Consider the following 26,133-nt stretch of genomic DNA (forward strand, 5'->3'; position numbering starts at 1 on the left):
TTTCTTTTTTTCTCTGCAATGCTAATGGAGTCCTGATCAGTGTTTCCTTAATTCTTTTGAGCCAAAGAGTTTTAGTATTGTCCTGTCAGGCTGTGGGTAGAGAGAAGTTGTGGGAATCATAGAATCATAGAATGGTTTGGGTTGGAAGGGACCTTAAAGATCATCCAGTTCCAACCCCCCTGCCATGGGCAGGGACACCTCCCACTAGACCAGGTTGCTCAAAGCCCCATCCAGCCTGGCCTTGAACACCTCCAGGGATCAGATTTGACCTCATTTTTAGGATATTCTCCCTGCCCTCCCCTGCCAACTCCAGAAGGATTTTGCCACATGGAGCTACACGGCTGAAAAATGTTCACCCATGTGACAGCATGTGAGAGGAGCCAGCTGAGCCAGCCCACTCTTCTCTTGGGGCAAAAACTGGCCTGAAAAGGGTCTCTTTTCCAGCTGAGGCAGAGTATCTGAATGATGGGTTTTTTTGGGTTGGTTTTTTCCTTCCCCCACCACAGCTGGCCCCTGAACATCAGTAATGCATGGATACGCTGCCTTCATGCTGTTTGTGAAGTTTCACTCTTAACTTTCTTCCACTATCCACTAACTTTACTCTGTGCTTCTAAATATTTCGCAACGATCATTGCTTACCTGTTGTGCAGATGACTTCATACACCTGCTGTCATTCCCAGTGTTGATGCGTTATTGCCGTGTTGTATTTTGCTTAGCTGCCTTTTGTTGTTTAGCGTTATTTTCTTTTTCTGTCAATGATGTTCGGTGAAGAAGTCGAACGTTTTTCAGGAAGTCCAGCTAATAATCTGCTGACCAGTTCTCTTTTCCAATATTTCATTAATAGGCTCTTAACCCAATATTTTATTGGTAGGTTTGAAGAGTACTGAATTTTAAAGTCATTGCTTTATTTTCAGGAAGCCACTGTTTGGTTTTGTGCTGTGTTTTTTTTAATAACCACTTCTGTTTTATAACATTGTTTTTACTTGCAACTTCAACTAGGGTTACCAAAGTAAAGTCTGTTAGCATTTAGTTCTTAAGACAGCTTCTGTGTCTTCGTATGGATTACAAACTCAGTGTTGGCATCTTCATCGCGGAGTTCTGTAATTGGCACGTGAATATTCAAGTTTCTAAATTGGCTAAAAGTATTCTCAACAGTAACTTCTTTCTAGGAAATTCAATTTTAAAATGGTTGTTGGAAAAATATCTTCACTGCTGTTGCTAGAGATGGTGGTACGGGAGTCGTATCTGAGGATTATTAAACGCTGGATTTGACTGATGATCAAACTGAGTTTATTGGGTGGTAGTTTTCCTTTTATATTATCTGTTATCCCAGAAGTCTCATTTTTATAGCTAACCAAAGGAACTAGCCGGGAGGAATAGCTCAATAAACAGATTTTCATTTCAACAAGACTCCTTCCTGAGGCATGGGGAAAGTCAGGACTGTATTCTTCATGTTGGTTGGTAACCGGTTAACATCGGGACATCAATTAGTGGGTTTCCTGTTGCTGTATTCTCATTATGTCCGTGTGGAACCACGGGCGTAAACTCAAGTTAGCAGTTAAACCCACCATTTCTGGAGAGGAGAGAGCAGTCACGTAACTTTCTTCCTCGGAAGTAAATTTTTACCTTGAATATAGTGGTCTGGTTTTGTTCAACGGGTGTACACGTATCACAGTAAATTGCATACACTTTATTATAATTTTATTGAGTTGAATATAGAGCACTGGATCTGCTTTTCACTCCTCAGGTAACAAGGAGGGAGTTTACTGACAGACGACCCGGCGTGTACTGTTTGGTTTTCAGGGAAGTTACTGAAAAAATGATTGCTGGTTTACAAACAGACTACAGTTACCATGATTACTCTTAAATTATTTTATTTTTTTTTTTACATTACTCAAGACATCATAGATAGTAATGCGGTCTGCAATATTCACAGAATATGTTAATAAAAGCTAATGCAAAAAAAAAAAAATCTTTGGTAGAAGAATTGATAAATGACAGTATTAAAATATTCCCTCTCCTGGTGCTTGGTGAGGTGCAGGTACATTATAGTGAGGAAGTGAAGCCAAAATGAATAAAGGGAATAATTAAGATAACAGCAAAAATACTGGGATGTGTCTTACGCAGATACAACTTAAATTAACGCCTTCAAATGTCCTTGTTAGGAAAGGGTTGTTGGATATAGTCTGAAAGAACCAGGTAAAAACTGAATACTTTGGTTTTGTCGAGAGGAAACATTTTTTTTTTTTTTCTTCTTGCTTTTCCTGTTGTATCTGCACCAGAATTGATAAGATCTTCTTTAAAGGTTTTCAGAACTTTCTCCTGCCCCTCTGGTCTGCGCACGCTCCTACAGGGAGATGGTGATGTTGCCAACACGTGTGGCTCTATTTTGTGTTTTATAGATAACTGAATGTCACATCTGTGAATTAAAGCATCTTATGAAGAAGAAAGGGTTTTGTGTTTTGGTTTGGTTTTTTTTTTTTTTTGAGTTAATCAGTATATTTCTGTAAACATTTAGGCATGACTCAATTTTGAATCAAATTGACGCTTGCATACAGTACAGCACTTCACATGGGAGAGAAACCGATGTGATGGGAACTTGGATGACTTGGATGGTTGTTCTCCTTGGTTGGGTGTGGAGCCTTTTAAGTGGAAAAAGAAAAGAACGGAAGAGTTTAGCTGACTTTTATAGGTGATGGATAAATCTAATTATCTTTCTTAAGAGTTGCAAACACATGAAGAAATTCCAGAGTTTATGCAACTTCCAGACTGTTTACCTTGAAATTGAAGTTCACAGAACATCTTACATGCTACTTTGAGACCTCGCAAAGATGTCAGTGTCTACAGATTGCAATGTTGTTTTGAACTTTCCGGTTTTTCGCTCACAAATCATTGGAAAAGGTTTACCTTGGACAGTGAATTTAGCCTTCCCTTGGGTGAGAGGCCATAAGTCAAAGAAGAGCAAAGAGTTCAAATCTAATTGATTGCCTTAAACGATTTGAGAAATCTTTGTGTAACAGCACCTGATCATGCTTTTGACAATGCCATCTAGAGTCTGAGATAAAATGAGCATAGCCCAGATGAAGCCGAGTGCCCTTTTTTGTTTCAAGGAAATAGAGGAATTACCTGGCTGAGTGTGGTTAAGAGTAGTTGTCTGTCTTGTTCAATGGTCTACTGTGAAGAAGGGTGAGTTTCACAAGAAGTAAAGTCATGCAAGAAGACTTGTGTGGTCATAGGTTGAATAAAGTATTTGTTTCTCTGTGGAAATATCAGCAGTGAGAAATGAAAAGTTTATACTCAAGAGATCTCTCTAAAAGCTGCCTTTCTGTGAAGGATATATTCCAGAAATTGTCATCTAATGATTCACCATCCAGATTATTCAAGTAAATTGTTCTACTCAATGTGAGAGAAATTTTGACTTCAGTTTCATGGGGAGAATGCGGTCACACAAGGGGAAGTCACAGAAAATGTCCTGAATATAGCCTTCGCCAAACCTGTAGCGCTGCATGGGGTTGGTGTGACCCAAGTGCAGGACCTGGCCCTTGGCCTTGTTGAACCTCATCCCATTGGCCTCGGTCCATTGATCCAGCCTGTCCAGATCCCTCTGCAAAGCCTTTCTACCCTCCAGCAGATCAACACTCCCACCCAACTTGGTGTTGTCTGCAAACTTACTGAGGGTGCACTTGATCCCCTCATGCAGTTCATTGATAAAGATGTTAAAGAGAACCGGCCCCAGTACTAAGCCCTGGGGGACACCACTCGTGACCAGCCGCCAACTGGATTTAATCCATTCACCACCACTCTCTGGGCCTGGCCATCCAGCTGTTTTTTTACCCAGTGGAGAGTACTCCCATCCAAGCCATGGGCAGCCAGTTTCTCCTGGAGAACGCTGTGGGAAACCGTATCAAAGGCTTTACTAAAGTCCCGGTGAACAACATCCACAGCCTTTCCCTCACCCACCGGGCAGGTCACCTTGTCATAGAAGGAGATCCGTTTTGTCAAGCAGGACCTGCCTTGTCATGTGCTTGTTTGTTCTTCAAGAGTATCAGTATCTTGTTTAACGCAACATAAACCATTTTTGTAAGGGATATATGTATATCCTGATCGTATTCCTCTTAGTATTTTCCTTCAGTGAGATCATAGTGTTGTGAGCAACAGCTTTGCCTTGCCCAGTGGGTGGATTCAGGTCAAAAAAGGGTACACAACTGCAGGATTGCTGGAGTTATGATTCAGTAAATGGGCAGAGAATGAATATGCCTTGTGTATACTTTTACTGAATTCTAAGATAATTGCAAAATATTGTGCAGTCCAGCACAGGAGTGGCATTGTGCAATTTACTTAATTTTGCATCTTCCTTGGGATGTTTACAGGGGAATTAAGGGGAGCCAAAGTTCAGAAGAATTATATAGGTAGAATCCTTTACATACATTTTCACAGTGTTTTTTTTACACTTTTGCTGCTGTATTATTTAAAGGCTTACAGTGCTATAGGAGAATTAGCATTTAATTTGTACTGAAGTAGTATGAATTAAATGTAGTCCCTCCAGTATCTGAAGGGAGCCTACAGGAGAGCTGGAGAGGGACTCTTTGTCAGGAAGTGTAGTGACAGGACAAGGGGTAACCGTTTTAAACTGAAAGAGGGGAGATTTAGATTAGATCTTGGGAAGAAATTCTTTGCTGTGAGGGTGGTGAGACACTGGCACAGGTTGCCCAGAGAAGCTGTGGCTGCCCCATCCCTGGAGGTGTTCAAGGCCAGGCTGGATGGGGCTTTGAGCAACCTGGTTTGGTGGGAGGTGTCCCTGCCCATGGCAGGGGGGTTGGAACTTGATGATCTTTAAGGTCTCTTCCAACCCAAACCATTCTATGATTCTAGTCTAATCCCTGCATTTCCAGTGCTTTCTCTCAAATTAGCTCTACTTCGAGCAGAGGATTGGACCAAAGGACGATCAGAAGTCTCATCCAACCTAAATTATTCCACTATTCTGTGGTTCTATAGTTTGTAAAGGAGTTATCTTTGGTGGTGGTGATGCCTAGCAATGATGCCTAGCAATTGCCCTCTATGAGGGAGTGTCTCTTGAAAACAACTAGAGTTTTTACTAGAGTTGTGGTACTACTAGAGTTTCTTTGAACTTAACAAATTTTTCTGAGCTCCGTTTACTCAGAAGACTCTTGCAAAGCCATATTTATTTAATCCTTAATTCACAGCGTATTTTCTAGTGATTGTTATTATTTGGGAAAAAAAAAGTGTGAATATGTATGTGTATTTACATACATATAGGTAATACATTAAAACCAAAATAGTCTGGCTTAAATTTTTCTTTTAAGCAGAAGAGGGGGTATAGTGTCTTATTAGGACTTCATAATGCTGCTAAGGAAGACAGGAATTACAATAAGGTAATTTAGACACCAGCTGTCTTTATATGTAACTTTAAAATCCTTCTTGAAATTATATCTTCCAAACAAATTCATAGTTTTATGTAAGACTTTAGTGCTAAATGACTTAAAAATATTTTAAAATGCAAATCATGGGTGGAAAACTTTAAGAAGAGCTAAATAACAGGAGTTTTGTTTTTTTTTTAATGTGCACGGATCTAATATAATGCATTTCTTAATGTTCTGATGGAAGAGATGTGAAATTAGAATGCTTATGGGTCCCTCTAGTGGTGTGAAATGCTAGATAATACTTTCAAATTATTCATAGATAGAAAATTATTTGTATCCTGGAAGGCCTTAGAAATATGCTTATAATTGACATGTGAAATTGAATATTTCTTTCAGATGTATATATATTTACAGGTAGTGGACACTTTCAGATATTATGTCAGGTTTGGTGATAGTGTCTGCTATGTAAAAAATGATAAACGTGTAGTTGGTTTTCATATGGAAAAACTGTGAAAGATCAATTCCATGAAAAGATCTCCTTTAACTTTTCAGGAAAAAAACCTCCTCTGGTGGACCTGTGCACCTCAAACTTCAGGTTTCACATTCAAATGTAAGAAAGATCCATCTTCTCAAATATTTTTTTTTCTATTTTAAATTCCTTTTGCTGTTAGTGGCAGTGATACCAGAGATCCTCGGTTAAGCTCTTTCTATAGGTAATCGCAAAATTCACTTATTTTTATCACGCATAACGTCCTGTTTACATTTTGGGCTGTAGCAGGGAAGAAATGGAGATATAGTTCTCATGCTGGATAAGCCTTGTTTTGACCAGGACCCCATCAGAAGCTGCGAGTCTTTATCTCTGCATTAAAAGAAAGTTGAAGCATTTTGCTAGGATTTAAGGTTTCTATTAATAAAAACTTAAGCTAAACCATAATTAAGTTGTCATTCCTCCTTTTGGTGTCTCTCCTTATTACATGAAAGATGCAAAAATTCGGAGAGAAAATACATCAGTATATTATGATTTTGTAAGTGATTGTCATTTGTCATTTCTCTACTTATTTTGTATTTTTATTTCAGCATGAGGAAAATAAATAGCTGTGAAATGTGGCAAAATTATTTTTTTTTTTAGGTTTTCAAGAAGTACAACACACAAGGTTGGGAGTGGGAAGAGATTAAAATAAGTGTCTTGGAATACAGATGAAATCTGTTGCGTGAAGACAACTTGCATTATTTTATTTTCTTGCTGCATATGCGTAACGTTAGCAAAATAACTGACATTAGTAAACAGAACTACTCCTTTTTTTTCTTCATTTTAGAGAAGGGCGTTTTTTTATTATACCAGCATCTCACTTAAGGTGCTTAGGGACAAGAATATAATAATTTTAATAAAAAATAATAAAATAACTTTAAGTAGGACATGAAAAGTTGAGAAGGGAAGGAGAATGGTGCCTGGAGAGCAGCAGCTCTCCCAGGACGAAGACCTATGGTTTCAGTCTTCTGGTTCCTTGCATGGAAGGCACATTCTGACTGAACGCTGTAGTTTGCTTCCTGACGTGCCCAACAGCCTGACTTCCACTTCTCAAGACTGTAAACATCATATACATGTATTATATTTTTCTCATTCTAATTTGTCCTTAAGCTGTCCTTACTGTTGGATATTAGAAAGGCATTTAGGGCACTGGAAGCCCCAGCTGAAACGAAGGAGGTTTGTGCAGCGTGATTTATCTTGAGCAAAGGTAACGTGCTCTTCACCTGCTTCTTTCCATTACAAATCCATTACTGAACCTTGCTTTGGTAGGGTATCTGAAATTAGCATCTCGCTTCGTGACTCGTGATGGAAGGGAGTAGGCTGGCATTCTCTTATTAATCATGCATATAAAGGGGAATGAATTTTCTGCTTGTGCCAGGAGGGAACTACCGAGTTGCCAGCGCACAACTGTATCCTTCAGTTTGCCAGTCCTTCCCATGGACTGGTCTTTGCTGGTCTGCCAGAACACAAGGCGGTTGATTTTTGTATCCTTCATAATAATTTCGGAAGGAAACTGCAGGCATGGATGCTATCGGTGTTCCTGCAGCTTCAGAACCTAGCTTTTTTTTTTTTTTCTTCCCCCCCTGAAAGCTAGTGATTTGCTTTTTCAGCCTCCCCGTTAAACTAATTACCTGTCAAACCTCCACATCTGACTCACCTGTTCTGAATTGTCCCGTAGCAAATGTTTAGCTGTTGAAGAGGGAGTGCTTTGGGTTGGTGTAGTCTCCCTGAATTGGGTGTTCGGGAACTGCAGAGGGCTGGAGGTGGGGCGGGCAAAATCTCTTTTCTCATTTGGAAGTTCTTCTCATCATTGCGGATCTAAATGATAGGATGTTTGGTCAAGCTGTTACTACCTAACTTGGGCTATATATGTGGAATAAATAGTAGTTCAAAGGGAAGGGCAAAGCCCTGCCACTGGGGAGGAACAACCCTAGGCACCAGCACAGGCTGGAAAGGGGCTTGGCCAAGAAGGACCTGCAGGATGCCAAGTTGACCATGAACCCAGCCATGTGCCCTTGTGGCAAAGAAGCATAATGGTATGCTGGGCTGCATTAGAGGAATGTTACCAGTTATCCCTTTGTTCCATGCTGATGAGGTCATACATGGAATGCTGTGTCCAGGTCTGGGCTCCCCAGTACACAAGAGAGATGGATGTGCTGGAGGCTCTGACAGAAGTACATAAGAGCTATGGACATGCTGAAGGGTCTAACAAGAAAAGGTTAGGAAGATGATTAAGAGGCTGATGAGGAAAGGCTGAGAGAGCTGGGACTGTTCTGTCTGGAGAAGAGAAGGCTCAGGGAGATCTCATCAATGGATATAAATACCTAAAGGGAGGGTCCAAAGAGGACAGAGCCAGGCTCTTTCCCCAAGCTGGAACACAGGAGCATCTGAGCATCAGGAAACACTTTTTCACTGTGAGAGTGACCAAGCACTGACACAAGTTACCCAGGGAGGTTGTGGAGTCTCCATCCTTGGAGATCTTCAAAAGTCATCTGGACCTGGTCCTGGGCACGTGTGGTCTAGGTGGCCCTGCTTGAGCAGAGGGGTTGGACCAGATGCCCTACAGAGGTCCTTTCCCACCTCAGCTGTTCTGTGATTCCGTAATAGCAGCATTGCTGCTAGGAAAGCTGGAATGAAGTAGGCTTCCTTGTTGTTTGTTTGAATTGCATCAGCTGGATCAGTGCTCTTTTTTTTTTTTTTTCTTTTTTTTTTTTTTTTTAAATAAGGCTCAGCGTCGCAGAAAACCGAGTAACTCATTTGCCTCTGCACGCACATCATCATCAGAAAAAACACTGAGGCAAAAACATGTGCAGCCCCCCCCCCCCAAAATGTCTTATGAATGCAAATATAGGTTGAACACAGGCCTATACTGTCAACTTACTGCATTTCTGTGGTCTCTTGTGCGCTTCGCTGACAAAAGCTGCTGTTCCACTGGTTTTACTATTGTTATTAGGGGCCTGGAGCATCTCTCTGATGAGGAAGGGCTGAGGGACTTGGGTCTTTTTAGTCTGGAGAAGACGGAGGGGGGATCAACGCCTACAAATACTTAAAGAGTAGGTGTCAGAAGGATGGAGCCAGTCTTTTTTCAGTGGTGCCCAGTGACAGGACAAGAGGAAATGGGCACAAACTTGAACATAGGAAGTTCCACCTAAACATGAGGAGGAACTTCTTTGCTGTGAGGGTGGCAGAGCCCTCGAAGAAGCTTCCCAGAGAGGTGGTGGAGTCTCTGTCTCTGGAGACATTCAAACCCCGCCTGGACACGTTCCTGTGCGACCTGCTCTGGGTGGACCTTCTCTGGCAGGGAGTTGGGCTAGATGATCTCCAGAGTTCCCTTCCAACCCCATATCATTCTGTGATTCTGTGATTACCTACATCATCCTGTTCTGCTGAAGATTAGCAGGTGGCATCTGTGACAGCGAGACCTATTTGTGGCATGACAACAAAATTAGGCTTTTTGTTAACTCTAGATCTGTGAAAGAGTACTTATGATCAAGAAAACTCTCTGTACTTCCAGAACAGTGCTGATTTCTCCCACTTAAATATCTTGTTTTACTGAGATTTAGCGAAGTTCCTGGGTTTTGTATGTGACACTGTGGGCATTTTAGATCATTTAATGACCTAAGTTCTATATTGTTTTATTTTATTTCAAACCCAATGACTTCTGTTCTGAAATTTTGATTTTTAAGGGAGGAGATGAAGATTGAGGGGGGAAAAACTTCTTACCCGAAACCCAGGCTCCGTTACCAGGAGCGTGTGTGTTTGCTCTCTGCATCTCTCCTCTGCGGGCTGGCAGTGCTCAGCTTGTAACCTCGCGGTAACAAATGTGGCTAGAAATACTGGTATAGAATAATGCAGCGTGACAGAACCCATTTAATTTGCCTTCAGTACGTGGGAACATTGCTTTATAAGCAACCTTTATCGTATGTAATCATTGCCTTTATCATATGGCAATCCCGGGCACAAATACAGGTTGGGCGGAGAATGGCTGGAGAACAGCCCTGAGGAGAAGCACTTGGGGGTGTTGGTGGATGAGAAGCTCAACATGACCCAGCAGTGTGCACTGGCAGCCCAGAAAGCCAACCGCATCCTGAGCTGCATCAAGAGAAGTGTGGCCAGCAGGTCACGGGAGGTGATTCTGCCCCTCTACTCTGCGCTCGTGAGACCCCACCTGGAGTACTGTGTCCAGCTTTGGAGTCCTCAGCACAGGAAGGACATGGACCTGTTGGAACGGGTCCAGCGGAGGGCCACAAAGATGATCAAAGGGATGGAGCACCTCCCCTATGAAGACAGGCTGAGAGAGTTGGGGGTGTTCAGCCTGGAGAAGAGAAGGCTCCGGGGAGACCTCATAGCAGCCTTCCAATATCTGAAGGGAGCCTACAGGAAAGCCGGAGAGGGACTCTTTGTCAGGAAGTGTAGTGACAGGAGAAGGGGTAATGGTTTTAAATTGGAAGAAGGGAGATTTAGATTAGATATTAGGAGGAAATTCTTTGCTGTGAGGGTGGTGAGACCCTGGAACAGGTTGCCCAGAGAAGCTGTGGCTGCCCCATCCCTGGAGGTGTTCAAGGCCAGGCTGGATGGGGCTTGGAGCAACCTGGTCTGGTGGGAGGTGTCCCTGCCCATGGCAGGGGGGTTGGAATTTGATGATCTTGAAGGTCCCTTCCAACTCTAACTATTCTATAGAATCATAGAATTGTCCAGGTTGGAAGGGACCTTTAAGATCATCCAGTCCAACCATCAACCTAATTCTGATAAAAAAACCCTATGATTTTATATCTAAACTATGATTATAAACTATGATATATCTAAACTATGATTCTAAACTATGATTCTATAATTCTTTGATATGTAGTACACCTCTGTACATAACTGGGAGATAAATATATATATATATATATACGTACTAGTGTCTCCAGAGGAAGTGCCCTTGGTCTTAATTATGATGATGTGAAGAAAGATATTTCATGTGAGGTTGTCTGTGTCAGCCCTTTGAAACTGATGGGGTCTTCAGTATTTCGATGAAGCGTTCCAGGCGTGTCTGAATGAATATCCCAGTTTTATCGATGTAATCTCTGTTGGTGCAGGCTGTTGGTGTAAAACGCTGCTGCGTTTGATTCGGCGTTGTACGTTGGTGCAATTGTAAGTTCTGTTCAGAGGTGATTCGTTAGTGTAGGTTGGAAATTCATGTATTAGCGAAGAACAGAATATTAATATATTAATGTAGAACAAAAAATACGTTGGAACTTCTGCAGGGAGAAGAATTTATATGGATAAAGGTTTATCTTATGTAGAATTAAACTGCTGTTGCTAGAAATCACTGAGGCTTTTAATTGAGGTTGTTAATCAGGCCACATCTCCCCCTGTACAATATTTTATACTGACTTTAAGAACAAAAATTGCAAGTGCTTACTTCAATTTGTAATGTACCTTTTTCTTGGAAGGGCAAGAAGACTAAACTGCAAAATTGGGCTCATGTTGATTTTGAGGATCAGCGTTTTGCATTGACTTCCTTAATGCCTGCCTTTATTTCTTTTCCTTTCTTCCTTTCTTCCTTTCTTCCTTTCTTCCTTTCTTCCTTTCTTCCTTTCTTCCAAAATCATTAGTCATTTCAGGCAGAATGAGGGAATATCAAGATTACTGACTGTCTGTTGGTTGTATAAATCTGCTGTTGGGGATACTGCTGAACAGAAAATAAAGGCCAAGTTTGGCCTTAAGTATTTCAGAATGAAAATATCTGGCCCGGTGCAAAGAAACTAATAGCTACGTGTAGTTTGATCTTCAAGTTGGTAGAACGCTTCGAGCACATCAAGTGGAATTGAACATCAGCTAGCGTGGGTCATTTGAACAGCTAAACCAGTTGACATAGTAAGAGTAAAGCAAAATATTTGGATTAATCTTTGAAATCAGGCTACAACAATGTTCGGTGGTGTTTTCACTACTGGGAAAGGGAGTCGCACGCGCTGTGAAGGTAAATGTGGTACCTGCTTTGGAAGAGGAGAGGTTCGGACCATAATTATCTGCACCAAAATCACTTGAGTGTGTTTAAAACTTTGCCAGTAAGGTTAAAAGAATTTCTGAGCTTTAAAATCTGTGTAAAAGTTATTTGTATGCGCTCAAAACCTGCTTGTAACTCCTGTATCAGCACACGATTCATGATATTCTCTTGCTGGTGTATGGTTCCTGTGTGATTTGCCTGGGACACAGCCTGGATGTGTATACATGAGGCAGTACTCCAAAAAGAACTCGTTTCGAATACTGTGTGTGTTTTTACACAATTTTCATAATATTTCTGTTCTTTCAATAACAGAGTTCCTGAAAAAGATAATGATTTAAATATTTGTTTTCCTTTACAGGATGCCTCCATAGAACATTTTATTTTCTAAGCCATGGGTCTGTACTCTCTATTAATAAAAATCTCTGTGGCTGAAACATTTGATACACCAATTAAAAAAAAAATAATATTGGAGCGCCTTTGTTGTGCCAAAGTTCCCCAAACAGTCTCTTTTTTTTTTATAAAGGTTTATTAGAGAGAGTATTTTATTTTCTTGTTTTTTTTGTAGCAAATTCTGAAATCGAGGTGTCTGTCTCTGCGAGAAATGTGAGAAGGTTGCTTAGTTTCCAGCGATACCTGAGATCTTCCCGTTTTTTCCGTGGTATCACTGTTCCGAACTCTTCAAACATTTTAGATGATGATTATAATGGACAAGCAAAGGTTGGTTGCTTCATTTTTTCTTTATTTTTTTTTAAGTATGTTTTTAAAAATGTTCGCTAGTGTATAACTGTATCTTACGTTAAGAGATATTATTTAATTATATATTTAAGAGCCAAATAAATATTCTAAGCATGTATTTTTTATATATATGTTTGTGTGTGTATATATATGTCTACATCTTTATAAAATCCAGCCCAAATTACCTGGTTTCTAAAAAACTCCTTCACCTCTCACAAGTTTACTGGGATGATTTTTAGAGCTCCTATGGCTTGCAGGTTTTTGTTAATAACTAGTGAATGGAGGATGAATGTAATAACTGAAGAAAGAAAAAAAAGAACTGTATTTAAGTAATGTAATGGAGCAATTTGGACACCTATGATAACCCCCACTTCCCCTTCCCTTTTTAGTCCAACCTCATCACTGAACATCTGGAAGAGCAAGTGAAAACTGACTCTCTTCAGCAGTCGTTTTCACCACTGAAAACTCCATAAAATGCATAAATGAATCGATCAGAAGATGATCTGATAATAGAATAATTATTAATATTAATATTATTAGAATTATTTTTACTCAACGTGTTAAGTGCAGGTGGTTGTTAAGGCAAATACACGTTGGCTTCAATGCATTGTGTGACAAGAAGAAAAGAGTTGCTCTTTGAATGCTGAAAGCAGGTTACATACGTGTCAAAGAGTGTAACTTTTAGAAAGCTAGAATTGCATAAATACTGCATCTCTAACAAAAGCGTGTGAGATCTGGCCCCTTCCCTTGAGATACTCAAGGTGAGGCTCGACGAGGCCCTGGGCAACCTGGTCTAGTTGGGGGTGTCCCTGCTGACTGCGGGGAGGTCGGACTAGATGACCTTTGGAGGTCCCTTCCGGCCTGGACCAATCTATGAATCTATGAATCTATGATGATGCCAAACTGACTTTTTCTTTGGGAGGCAGTTCTTCTAGAAAAGAAAAGGATAATATACTCCCTGTGCAGCAAAGCGTAGTGGGGAGACAGACGGTACTAAAAGCGTAGTTGGTTGGATGAAGGGCTGGTGATTTGGGGACAGAGGATGGAGGGAGCTGAAGGGGAAGGAGCAGGCAAAGTGTACAGGTTATTGAAGATCCCAAAGGCTGTGTCTTCTTAATGATTGTGTGTAAAGCTTCTTGTGCGTAACCTTGATGCAGAAAAGGGGTACGCTCATAATGCCAGGTATCCGTACGGCACGTTGTCAGGCTGCAGCGTGGGAAGAACCTGATAACCTGGAGGATGGAGTTAAAAAATGTACATTTAATTAAACAGCAGAAAGATCTCGTTAACGCTCTTTGTTTCTCCTGGTAGTTGAGTTTTAGTGGCTGGTGGAGAACAGCTAGAACGTAGTAATTGGATCGTGAAGCAGCTCTACCAATCTAATGAGAATAGGAGAAGGCAAGAGATCTCGTGAGGCCTCGAGTGCTCTTTGCTGTTCTTGTTCATCCTTTTCCATCGTGTTCCTGGAAGAACAATTCCTGTGGAGCAGCTGTGAAGAAGCGCTGTTTCAGTGAGGGGGAATGTTAAAAGCCAGTTTCTTAAAAAAAGATATTAAAAGGTTGCCTTTACGTCTAGTAAAGCATCTCGATATTATTTCTCTTGGATAGACAATGAGGGAAAGAGAAACCGAGGTGAAGGACTACACACAGATTAACTACTAGCTCTTTGCAAAAATTAAAAGTGGAAGAAGTCTGAACACTGAGTTACTCTTTCATACCATTTCTGGTTTTTAACCTAATTGTTTTAAATTTTATTTAAGAAATTAACTAAAGGATGGAGGGAAAATCTCAAGCCAGTACTGTCCAGACACTTCTTGTATTTCAGTTTTTCAATTTGCAACATGTATTTTAAAGTTATCAGACAAATTTAATCATTATTTTAATGCTATCTTTTGTATGTAGAAATCCTCAGGCTTGCAGCAGTCTCTGAAATGTTTATTCTTCTGGGCTATGGGAAGATAGATGTATACTGAGAAAAAAGTGACAACTTTTGTGTTTTCTTTCAGTGTATGTTGGAGAAGGTTGGAAACTGGAACTTTGATATTTTTCTTTTTGATAGACTGACAAATGGTGAGTTTACTCTTGCTATTTCACTTACGTTTTATCTCTTAGCATAACTTAACTATTGCTTTTACCTTGTGGTATGTGATTGCTTGTTTGCTAAAAAGCACAAATTTCATCAAGTAATACTTTTTAATTTAATAGTTTTTAATCTAAATCCTAGTTTGCCTGGCCACGCCGTGAAAATGCCATCACTGTCAGTACTGAATAACAAGCATTGATTTGTAGAAGAGGCCCTTCTTGTACTTTGTAGCTTGCTGTTCTCTCTTTTATTACAAGTAGTAATTTGTTATAAATTAATAAATAATTTTGCAAATTTAGTATTTTTTCTTAATTATGGAATGTTGTTAATTTATTTTTTTTTTTTCCCGAAAGATCAGTTAAAATTGAACATGCATTTTTCTGATAAATTTAATGTTAGGTAAAATGGCTAGTCTAGCTTACAGTGCCATAAGAAGGCAAGGTGGTATAAGGACATTATAATTATATCTAGCAGAATACCTAAAGAGTTAGGAGTTGAGCAGACAGAAGCTGCTTTACATGGGGCTTGCACAAAATAAAAAAAAAAGTAATAAAAGATTGTGGTTAGTTTTGTGCACTTGTTACAAATAGCGGTGGGAACTGAAGTAGTAGTTGCTCTAAAAAATAAATAAAATTAAGCATTGGTTAAGTTATGGATAGAGAGTTAGAAAAGAGGTCTGGAAAGGAGGAGGGAGGGCTGCTGCAGTGGACAGAGAGAAGCTTTGCATTATAATCCTCAGCAGCGGAAGCTGAGTTTTGAATGGAATGGAAGAAGGAGATGAGCGAGTCCAGCCCCAAGGCGACCTTTGGGAGGTGAATGGAGGGCAGCTCTCGCGGGTTTTTCATCAGTCGAACGGAGCTGGTAGCAGAGATGCAGTCAGAGCGTTTGAAGTTGGCCGAAGGAAAAAGAGAAATGAAGCTCGGAAAGGAAAATATGATGCCAAAAGCTAATTTTCTCTCCTGTTTTGTGGAAGAGATGCTTGGCTTAAAGGAGCGTAAAAGTAGTGTTCTCCCAGTTTGATTCGATACAGAAAATGGATATAAAAAATGAAAAGGGCAAGGACTTTTACAAATAGAAAGTTTATATAGATAACGATAAAATTTAGACTAGGTAGCTGAATGAGGAAAAAGCTATGTGTGCAAGTTAACCTGTTCGTCAGCATAGCTTATTTCAGATTAGTTTATCAGATGCAAGCAGTCTGAAATCATCCTTTTTATATGAGGCCTTCCCTACCATTTAAATATGCTTTTTTCATTTTAGACACGTACCGGTACAGCCTCTATTGTGGCAGCCTTCCTATGCCAACCTTTTTGCACCCTAGTTTAGGCGTTTTAGGAGGCGGTCTCATTCTTGAAAGTTTGTAAAGGGAGAATGCTGTATATAAACCTCTGCTCGATGAGCTGCCCTGGGCGAGCCTGTAAGAAACAAACTACGCAGTTAATATTATTTGAAGAACTGTGTATCTTATTGTGAGGAAGTGGGGTGCACATGCGAATACGTTAAGCCCAGCAATAAGCTAGATTTAGCAGAAATTCTTTCCCTTTTGTACCCCGGTTTCTGTCTGGGGTTCTTTTAATTCCTGCTAAATGAAGATTGTTAAGAGTCAATGTCCCAAAACTGAGTTATCTGCCACTGCCTGTTGTTTGCAGAGTGCAGAACGGGCAGGCTATTACAAGTAGGGTATTAACAGGGTATTTCTCTCTCTCTTGGTTTTATTTGATTATATTATAGCTATGAGTAGGTGAAGTATATTGTAAGCTTGTAATAGTACACATTTCCTAGAGAAACTTAAAACTGTTTGAGTTCTGGGTGAAATAAGGAGTAGTTTAGCAAAACAGATGATGAAAATGGGAGATGGCATATGTACCATGTACACTAATCCATGGTGACCTTTTTTTCTACGCCTAATTATTTTTGTATTCGGTTTTAAGCTGTATGTATATTTATAAATATCGTGATGCAACATACCACAAAGTTGAATTCCGTTGTAACAGGTTTGCATGTCCAAACCTGTTGCTTCTTTAACGTTCGGTAACATTTTCCTCCTGCGAGTTGACAGCGGACAATTGATGAATGCATTGTAATTATGCAAAACCACTGGTGATTACCAGAGGAGATAGCTAATGGAATCTCGTCATGCAGTAAGATTGAAATATTTATCATGAATTGATGTAGAGAAATTTGCTTGTGTAGCTTTTGTGACCAGTTTGTTTGAAATAATACATTTCTTATGAAAGAGTCACTGATTTAATGGCTTCCAATGAATTAGTATTTTCATCTTATTTTTAGGAAACAGTCTAGTCAGCTTAACCTTTCATCTGTTTAATCTTCACGGACTAATTGAACACTTCCAGTTAGATACGATGAAACTTCGTAGATTTTTGGGTAAATACAGCTTTTTATTATGATGAATATTGCTGTTTATCCGCATTTTGCTACCTTAAATAAAGTGCTGGTTATAGTTTAGCAATAAGGTTTGAAGAGTACTGATGGAGTCCAGATTGTGCAGTGATTTCAAATATATTGATTGAGACAATCTCTCTAAAGTTTCTGAGTACAAAAATCTCTGTGTTAAATCTGAGCAAGTATTAACAAGTTGAGTAGTTTCCTAGAAAATGCTGTATTGTATTTATTAAATCTAAATAATGAGGAATATATGTGACATTGTGTGACATTTTTATTGGGAAAGGCTAGACAGCTCCTTTGTTTGGATTTTCAGTTCTGTTTTTAATCTTAATTTCTGAAATATTCATGGTACAGTTTCCTAACTGTATTGAATATGCCAGCTTGGCCATATTTAATGGTACCAATTTGATGCTGTCTCTTGCTTGCTCAAGCTCTCCTACACATAAGCACTGTCCTGTGAGTAAACTTTCTCCATAGGCAGAGCGCAAGACAATTTTACTGGAAAGTTTGTGCCCGTGGCACTGGGATGCTTCAGTGGAAAGAACTGTAAATATGATGTAGAGTATTCAAACCAAGTGCTACTTACACTTGGCAGCTGAAAGAGCCAACTTTCTGCATCCCCATAGACACAGGCGCTGGTCTGAGACTTCCTTTGGTTCTTCTGTGACAGTCCCTTTTATTTCATTCTGTGGAGTGGGATGCTTTTTTTAGCAGGTTTTCACAGTTTTGGAGGGGAGAAATCATATTTGAAAGGCTTTTCTCCCCTTTCAATTAAGGGAACGTTTTTGTTTTCATCATTTGGTTCCCTTTCACCTTTAAAAAAAATCAGTTCTGTCTTGCATTTCATGTTATTTTAAAGTGGACTCAGTTCCTTCCAGTTTCAAAAAGGTAGATCAGCTGACCTTGAGGACTGATATATTGGGATGTGAAGAAAATTATTACAGAAATCTGGTCTAAGGCTACTCAAGTTGTAACTGAGTGTGTTTTGTCTTTCTCATCCAGCTTGTTTCCTGGTTAGTTGAGATTTAGCAAAAGACAGGAAATGAAATGAAAGACCAGTTAGGAATGACTGGATTAGTTAAAAAGTTATCAAAAGATAACGATAGTCTTAACTACCTATGACTACTCAAAGCCAGAAGTCACTAAAATGGGATTAGACTTGGAAGAAGGCAAAATTTTATTCTAGCTTTAAAATTCACCACCTTTCCCTTTTTGTTACTGTCTTCTACTTAATAGCAATGAGAAAACCATTTCTTAGATCTGTCCTAGCCCATCCCTTCAATCAAGGAACCTTTCTTCCAAGTACAGCTTCTTAGCATGAACCAAGTTGTTTTCTTTTGCTACCTCTTACACCCTAGTCCAAAGTAAGCTGAAGGTCAACTTCTAGAAGACTAGGACAACTCAGGTCGTCCCTAGTGCCACACAAAATTCACTTTATTTGAGAACTTATTGGAATCTTTTTAAGGAGAGAAATCTGATTTTCATCTTCAGTAGGGTCTCGACATTTTTTTGTGTGTGTGTGTGTGTGTATATATATATCTCACATATGAGTGTGTGTATATATATACACCTATATTTTTGTTTATACACATCCATCATCTTTCTGTGTCTTCCAAAGGTTACTTGGAGATCTCCTCTTGCTGTGTGTTTTCAACTTCTTATTCCAGACCCGAACAAGGGGAGAGAAAATCCAAAGTGCTATATTCCTGGAAACACAGGGGTTTTGTGCCTTTTAATTCTGGCAAACTGGGATCAAAATACTGTCCTAGGTCTGCTTTATTAAAATAAATAAGTTTAGAAAAATGTAGACTTCCGGTAGCTGGACCAGCCTAGGAAACCACAACAAATTGAGGATTAAGCCGAGGACATCCTCATTCATGCACTTGATGTGAGGAACAGGTGAAAGGGAGTTTTACTGCCGGTTAACAGAGCCCAAAGATACTTATTTTCATTATTTTTTCCATACGAGGTGTCAAATATGCATCGAGTACTATTGAGATTACACAGTGGTTACAGTATTTTGACTTTTAACGAGCCACAGCTCTTCCCAAATACCCCGGCAGTAGCGCTGTGAAGTTACTGTCACGGTTACAGGGAGGGCACTGGCTTGTAAAACTGAGTAGGAAAAGAGGTTGTGGGCACGTTTGTTTGAATGGTTTTGATGGTTGAACTAGGTGCTCTGAAAGGTCCCTTCCAGCCCAGGCAGTTCCATGATTGGGACTGACGGGCTGCAGTCAGCCAGGAAAACGTTCTTTTGAGGTTTGCTTGGAAGGGCTGATGTGTCATATCAGGCAAAACTGTAGAGTATACTTCCATTGCTGGGCTTCAGATCTACTCCCTCTCCATCCTTTTCAACGTTATAATTCTTCTACTCTACGTAGTCAAGCTAATGGGGATGTCTTGTAAAGTATTCTACATGCAATGTTTAAAGACAGCCAGGAAGATGGAGAAAAGAGGAGGAAAGCAAAGAAGTTGTTAAATATGGAATATTAAATCTAGGAATGGTCAGTCAGACCATCATCTCAATGAGACTCTCTTCTAACTTGCATATAGGCTTAAATTTACGAGAGTACAAGTATGAGAAGATGCCTAAACTATGTAGAGGTGGCTTCCCATGACTACCCTCCTGAAGGGGAAGGAAAAGCAATTCATGTGACAGGAAAACAGTGCCTAATTCCTCTGATCCTGTCTGGTTTTCAAGGCATGATACGGAGTCATCCTGATGCTTTGGTAAATAGAGTCATCTTCATTTCGTATTCAAGGTTGGCCCAACATTCAAACAGGCTAAATGATCAAAGGGAGCCTTGCCTAGGAAGTTTGCAAAGTATCTCAGATTATATATTGATTTCAGGTTGTTTAATTTTTGCTCTGAGAGATGACTTTGCGTGTAGTTGATTTCCTTTAGAAAATACTGTTTCTTCACATAAAAATCTTTTATACCCGGGCCTTGGTTCAACTGACGATTTATTGACTTTGACACTTTTATGTGTACGTAACTTGGGAAATTGCATATTTCTGTGCCTAACAAGGACGTTTAAAATAGTACTTGGAAAAAAAAAAATTGCGATTTTATTTAAATTTGGATATTTGTTATTTTCCTGCAGTTATGGTCCAAGAAGATTATCACAGTCAAAACCCTTACCATAACGCAGTTCATGCTGCTGATGTGACTCAGGCCATGCACTGTTACTTAAAAGAGCCCAAGGTAAGGGGACGTTCTCACTGTTACATCCCACGTACGTACAGAAAATACACGCATTTGTGTGTGTGTGTGTCTAAATGGATCGTGTGCACATCTGTACGTATATGTGTATGTGCACACATTTTTAATTAAAAACAAATCAACCCCAAAAGCCAACAAACCCCACTTCTTGAACACAAGAAGGTGGTAGCGGAGTCTCTGTGTTGCTGAAGCTGTGGGTTCACGCTCAGCAGTGTCCTTTTCTTCTTTCACTCTTCTGAGCTGGCATTGTCTTTTGTGTGACTTCACCTTGAACCACAGCCGGGAATCAATTAAGATTCCAACTGCGCCCCGGGTCATTTGCACAGAATCACAGCCTGTGATAATAAACCTGTGTATTCATGGTTTGGGGTGGGTTCTTTTTTCCTTTGGGATAGTTTTTTTTCCTCCAGAAATTGCTGTTACCCTTGTTTTGCTCATCTTTTGCTCATCTTCTACCCTTGTTTTGCTCATCTTTTTCCTCTTTTAGGAGGAAATTCTTTTCTGTGAGGGTGGTGAGACACTGGTTGCCCAGAGAAGCTGTGGCTGCCCCATCCCTGGAGGTGTTCAAGGCCAGGCTGGATGGGGCTTTGAGCAACCTGCTCTAGTGGAGGTGTCCCTGCCCATGGCAGGGGTTTGGAACTCCATGATCTTTAAGGTCCCTTCCAACTCTAACCATTTTATGATTCTATGTTTCTATGATCTTTGATGTTAATAAATAGTGTGCTGCTAGAGGCACCTTCTAGCAAGACATCAGGAGTTCTTTTTGGCCTTTCTTTCTAAAAAAGGGCAGTGTGATAGACCTTAAAGAGCTCAGCTTAGTTGGATTTATGACTTGGACTGCTGGCAGTCTCCTGTAAGTGATGCCTTAAGACAATTTCAGGGCTAAATGCTGGCTTTCTGTATTAAATTGAAAACTGTAGCACGCTCTAGCTGGGTGAGAAAGTTGTCTGCCTTGACGCAGATTATCCCTAATGGGGTATTCTCTCGAATAACGTAACTCTTCATTCTGCTTCTGGGATGAAAACAAGTAAGTTGTTTTCTTACTCTGTGGATGTTTTTGGGAGGCTCTTTGCTTCCTGCTCCTGCTCAGTTTCTCCGATCATTGTCGGTGCATTGAGCCAAATCCGAGGTGATACACGATGAGCGGGGTTTTTTTTTTATGGCAGGCACTTGGGAAGCTCTGAGCATTTTTTATTTAATACCCGTGATAGAAGTTCTGTAACGCTTTGGATGAAAGTATGGACTTTGTGTTTTTAGTAACATATACAGCTGCTGGTTCTGTTGCACCAAAATATGTTATAAACATGTGCATTTCACTCTTGTGTGGGCAGAGCTGTCCTCTCCGATTTAGTTCAAACGAGACCTTTATTATTGAGTTTAACTCACAAACCTCCCAACCAGGAGTAGTAACAGCTATGAGCAGTGGAAATAAGTCCGTGCGGATTCATGCTGAGTTAATCAACGCGCACATACTTCTGGCAAATAGTTATTTTTGGCAGTTTTTCCTCCTTCAGTTCTTTTCCTGGTAGACTTGGAAATACAATTTTGCGTAAGAGTTAGAAACCCAATCTGAACAGTTCTGAAGTCTTCCAGAACATTAGTTCCTTCCTCTTAAGATGAAAGGTTATTATGTTTTTTTAAAATATACTCTGTATTTAAAGCAGAATTGACAACGTACAGACAGATTTGGTAAATGAGGCGGAGAGCTAATCTTAAGAATTTACTGCTTTTGCAGGATCTGGTTAGAAATAGTGCTTCATTATGAGCCAGAAAGCAGCATTTTGTGTGCCAGCATTTTTTAAGAGTGAACCTTCCCATTCAGAAGGAATAATGCTTAAACCATTGATGAAATTTTGTAGCATTCGGGGCAGGGGGAGATACTGTGAAAAGACAGTGAAATATTAATTTTATGTTAGTAAAATTTTCTCGGAGTTTCTATGGGCTAAAAGAGGAAAATAAAAATGTGATACCCAGGAACTTCTTGTATTGCTAACAGGATTGCATTTGTTGTTGTTATCTCACAGCTTTCCAAATCTTTAACTCCATGGGATGTTCTGCTCAGTTTAATAGCAGCTGCCACACATGATTTGGATCACCCAGGCGTTAACCAACCTTTCCTAATTAAAACAAACCATTACTTAGCAACTTTATATAAGGTAAGGACAAAATGGGTTGTTCTCTTAGAACCAGGTTTGGACAATGCCTGAGGAAAGATGAAAGAAGATGATGAGGGGACTGGAACATCTGTCTTAAGAGGAAAGGCTGAGGGACTTGGGTCTTTTTAGTCTGGAGAAGAGAAGGCTGAGGGGGGATCTGATCAATGCTTACAAATACTTAAAGGGTGGGTGTCAGGAGGATGGGGCCAGTCTTTTCTCCATGGTGCCCAGGGACAGGACAAGAGGTAATGGACACAAACTTGAACACAGGAAGTTCCACCTAAACATGAGGAGGAACTTTACTTTGGGGGTGGCAGAGCCCTGGAAGAGGCTTCCCAGAGAGGTGGTGGAGTCTCCTTCTCTGGAGACATTCAGTCCCCACCTGGACACGTTCCTGTGCAACCTGCTCTGGGTGGACTTGCTCTGGCAGGGGGTTGGACTATAGATGATCTCCAGAGGTCCCTTCCAACCCCATGTGATTCTGTGATTCTGTGATGTGTTTCACTAGAGGTAGGCTTGAATCTAGCCATTGTTTCACTGCCACTGGGATAAAAAACCATGGAAGCTAACAAAGTGTTCAGGATTTCTGAGTTTTAACCTCCTTGGAGGAAAAATAAAGAAGAAAAACACTACCCCCGAAACCCAATGAACTGTCTGATACCATCCTTAATTTACAGCTCTTCCATTTAAGAAAAAGTCATTGATTGATACCTATAATCCCCTTTTCATTTGCAGAATACCTCAGTATTAGAGAACCATCACTGGAGATCAGCGGTGGGGTTGCTGAGAGAGTCTGGCTTATTTGCACATATGTCATTAGAAAACAGGTATGTTCATACGAAATAGTATAGATGAGTTTAAGAGAGAAGCTGGGCCGGCACTTAGGTAAGACACCCTTCTGAAACAAGCTGAATTATTGCACGGTGATTCCGAATACAAAACGTAGATTCTGATCTATTTTAAGAATTCCCGGGTCCCCTTGCTGTTGGAGGGGAGCAGTTCATGGTGCAACGGGATATTCAGAAAATAACATCTACCGCGAGCGTGCTGAAGAAGTGCATTCATAGAGTCAAGCACCTGTTTAGATTAAACTTGGCAGCCTTTTCTCGTTCTGCCGCCGCAAGTGTACCTTAAAATAGCCCCTCTTCACCTGCTTTAACAAGAAATTAGCTTTAAACGATTAGTTTGTGCATTCTTAAGGAAAAAATAAAAAAGAAAAAATAAAGGGGGGGGGGGGGGGGGGCGGGGAAGCTAAAAACTGTTTTAAGCTTCCTGAAAGCTGCCAGTGAAACATCCTGATATTTCTGTGGATGTTGTAGGAATTTTTCAGAGAGGGAAAGCAACAAAAAAAAAAAGGAAATTCAGTGAAAAAACAAAGGAAAAAAAAAGTTCAGCCTACAGGAGAGATGGGGAGGGACTTTTGATCAGGGAGTGGAGAGATAGGATGAGGGGGAACAGTTTTAAACTGAAAGAGGAGAGATTTAGATGAGATCTCAGGAAGAAATTCTTTCCTGTGAGGGTGGTGAGACACTGGAACAGGTTGCCCAGAGAAGCTGTGGCTGCCCCATCCCTGGAGGTGTTCAAGGCCAGGCTGGATGGGGCTTTGAGCAACCTGGTCTGGTGGGAGGTGTCCCTGCCCATGGCAGGGGGGTTGGAACTCGCTGATCTTTAAGGTCCCTTCCAACCTGAACCATTCTATGATTCTGTAAAAATGCTGATTATGAAGCTTGTGGCTTGTATAATAATGAATATGATAAAAAGATAAAAAGACATTGAAATGTAGTGATGGTTGTTGTTAATTGTTACGCTTTTTGAATATTTGGTATCACTAATTTCAGGCAGCTGATGGAAAGCCAGATCGGTGACCTCATTCTTGCCACAGACATCAGTCAGCAAAATGAGTATCTGTCCATGTTTCGGTCCCATTTGGATAGAGGAGACCTATGTTTAGAGAACGCCAACCATCGTCACTTCATTCTACAGGTGAGCTTCTTGGTAATATTTTTGAAAATATCACTTTAGTGTCAAAAATAATTTACTTAACAGCTAAATACCGCTTCTTCCAGGCCGTCTCCTACTTTCAAAATGAAGTTGGAAATAGCTTTTAGTCACTTTGTTTCATGGCAAAAGGGTTGTTCCCTCTACGTCCATCTCTCCCCCTCTCCCAGCACTTCTCCCAAGTGTTGTGTGTTGGTAACTGATAACTCAGGGCACCCAGAGCACGGAGGGGTGTGTTTCCCAGACAAACTTTAGTTCTTCTGAGGACTCCGGTGCAGTCTCAGAACTCTAAATACAGAATACTCTAAATAGAGTGCCCCTGAAATACTTTGACTTGACTGAATTTCCATATTACTCAGAGATGATCATGAGATCATTTACAGGCTGCCCAGAGAGGTGGTGGAGTCTCCTTCCCTGGAGACCTTCCAAATCCACCTGGACATGTTCCTGTGCAACCTGCTCTGGGTGGACCTGCTTTGGCAGGGGGGTTGGACTAGATGATCTCCAGAGGTCCTTTCCAACCCCAGATCATCCTGTGATTCTGTGATCAGGTAGTTCCTTGAGCATTTTTGAAATGTGATGGTAGAACATAAGTTTAGAGACGAGTGCGAATGGTCCGTAGGTTTGTTATCCACAAAACTTAATCTGCTGTCAGGAAATAAACCTGCTGTCATAAATAAAATGTCAGTTAAAAAAATGTCAGATAAATAAAATAATCTGCTGTCAGAAAAAGCAGCTGCTTCTCTTGGAGGGAAAAGTGATCTAACGCTGTGTGTTAATTTACTAGATGGCTTTGAAGTGTGCTGATATTTGTAATCCCTGTCGGACGTGGGAGCTGAGTAAGCAGTGGAGTGAGAAAGTAACAGAGGAGTTCTTCCATCAAGGCAAGTAGGACCAGAGGTATCTGCTGGTACATGATGAATTTACACTGTGGAGAGAGCGACGGCGACTCGTCGCTGCTCGCAAATAACGGGGTTTCTATTGAGGACTAACAGAGATTTACGGTGTGGGATTCGGGTACTTGCCTGGGTGGTGCTTCTTGCAAAAGGTTGGTGTTACTGAAATCCAAGGAAGAACCTGCTTAGAAGCTGCATCTGGAAGGGCTGGTTCAACGGATCCCTCAGCCCAAAAAAGGTGCTTCAGATGAACAATTATACTCACTTGAAGTTTACCCAGGCGTTTCAGTAAATAATTAAATATATTCATTGTGTATCTTCAATGTTTGAACTTTGGCTGTTGGTAAGCAGGTAAGAGCCAGGGAGGAGATTTTTAGTTTCCATGCAGAGACTACTTCCTTCTGTAAGTAATTAATAAAGCTTTTAAGTTGTCAAATGGAGTGGATTTTCTCCATTGTTATTCAAATGTTTTAATAATAAAAGAAATTGTGCTTCTCCTTTCTTAAGGCTGGTTTGGCTGACTTTGAGACATGCTAATTTGTGCCTGGGCGTGGGAAACGGGGCACAGGCTGCTTTATTTGGTGCTAATCACGTAGGTAAAGGTGATGGGGAAGCGCAACGGCAAATTGCCTTCCGTGAGAAATTCCTGATGGCGAAACTACTCCCTTCCGTATTGCTAAGGGGGGGATCTTAATTTGTCATTTCTGTGGCAGCCTAGGAGGGTAGTGCAAGGAA

The 26,133-nt window shown here is 40.5% G+C and overlaps 1 protein-coding gene across 2 annotated transcripts in view; it reads left to right on the forward strand.

Moving 5' to 3' along the window:
- PDE7A (phosphodiesterase 7A) overlaps positions 1–26,133 on the forward strand; it is an 86,922-nt gene that overhangs the window by 56,081 nt on the left and 4,708 nt on the right. For both annotated transcript variants that reach the window (XM_074146923.1, XM_074146924.1), the window contains exons 4-11: positions 12,468–12,619; positions 14,643–14,706; positions 17,009–17,104; positions 20,230–20,330; positions 22,373–22,504; positions 23,240–23,331; positions 24,343–24,487; positions 25,290–25,386. In XM_074146923.1, the coding sequence (XP_074003024.1) occupies positions 12,468–12,619; positions 14,643–14,706; positions 17,009–17,104; positions 20,230–20,330; positions 22,373–22,504; positions 23,240–23,331; positions 24,343–24,487; positions 25,290–25,386 (879 nt within the window). The remainder of the gene's footprint in view (positions 1–12,467; positions 12,620–14,642; positions 14,707–17,008; positions 17,105–20,229; positions 20,331–22,372; positions 22,505–23,239; positions 23,332–24,342; positions 24,488–25,289; positions 25,387–26,133) is intronic.

Source organism: Numenius arquata, chromosome 4 (genome assembly GCF_964106895.1).
Source record: "Numenius arquata chromosome 4, bNumArq3.hap1.1, whole genome shotgun sequence".
NCBI lineage: Eukaryota > Metazoa > Chordata > Aves > Charadriiformes > Scolopacidae > Numenius > Numenius arquata.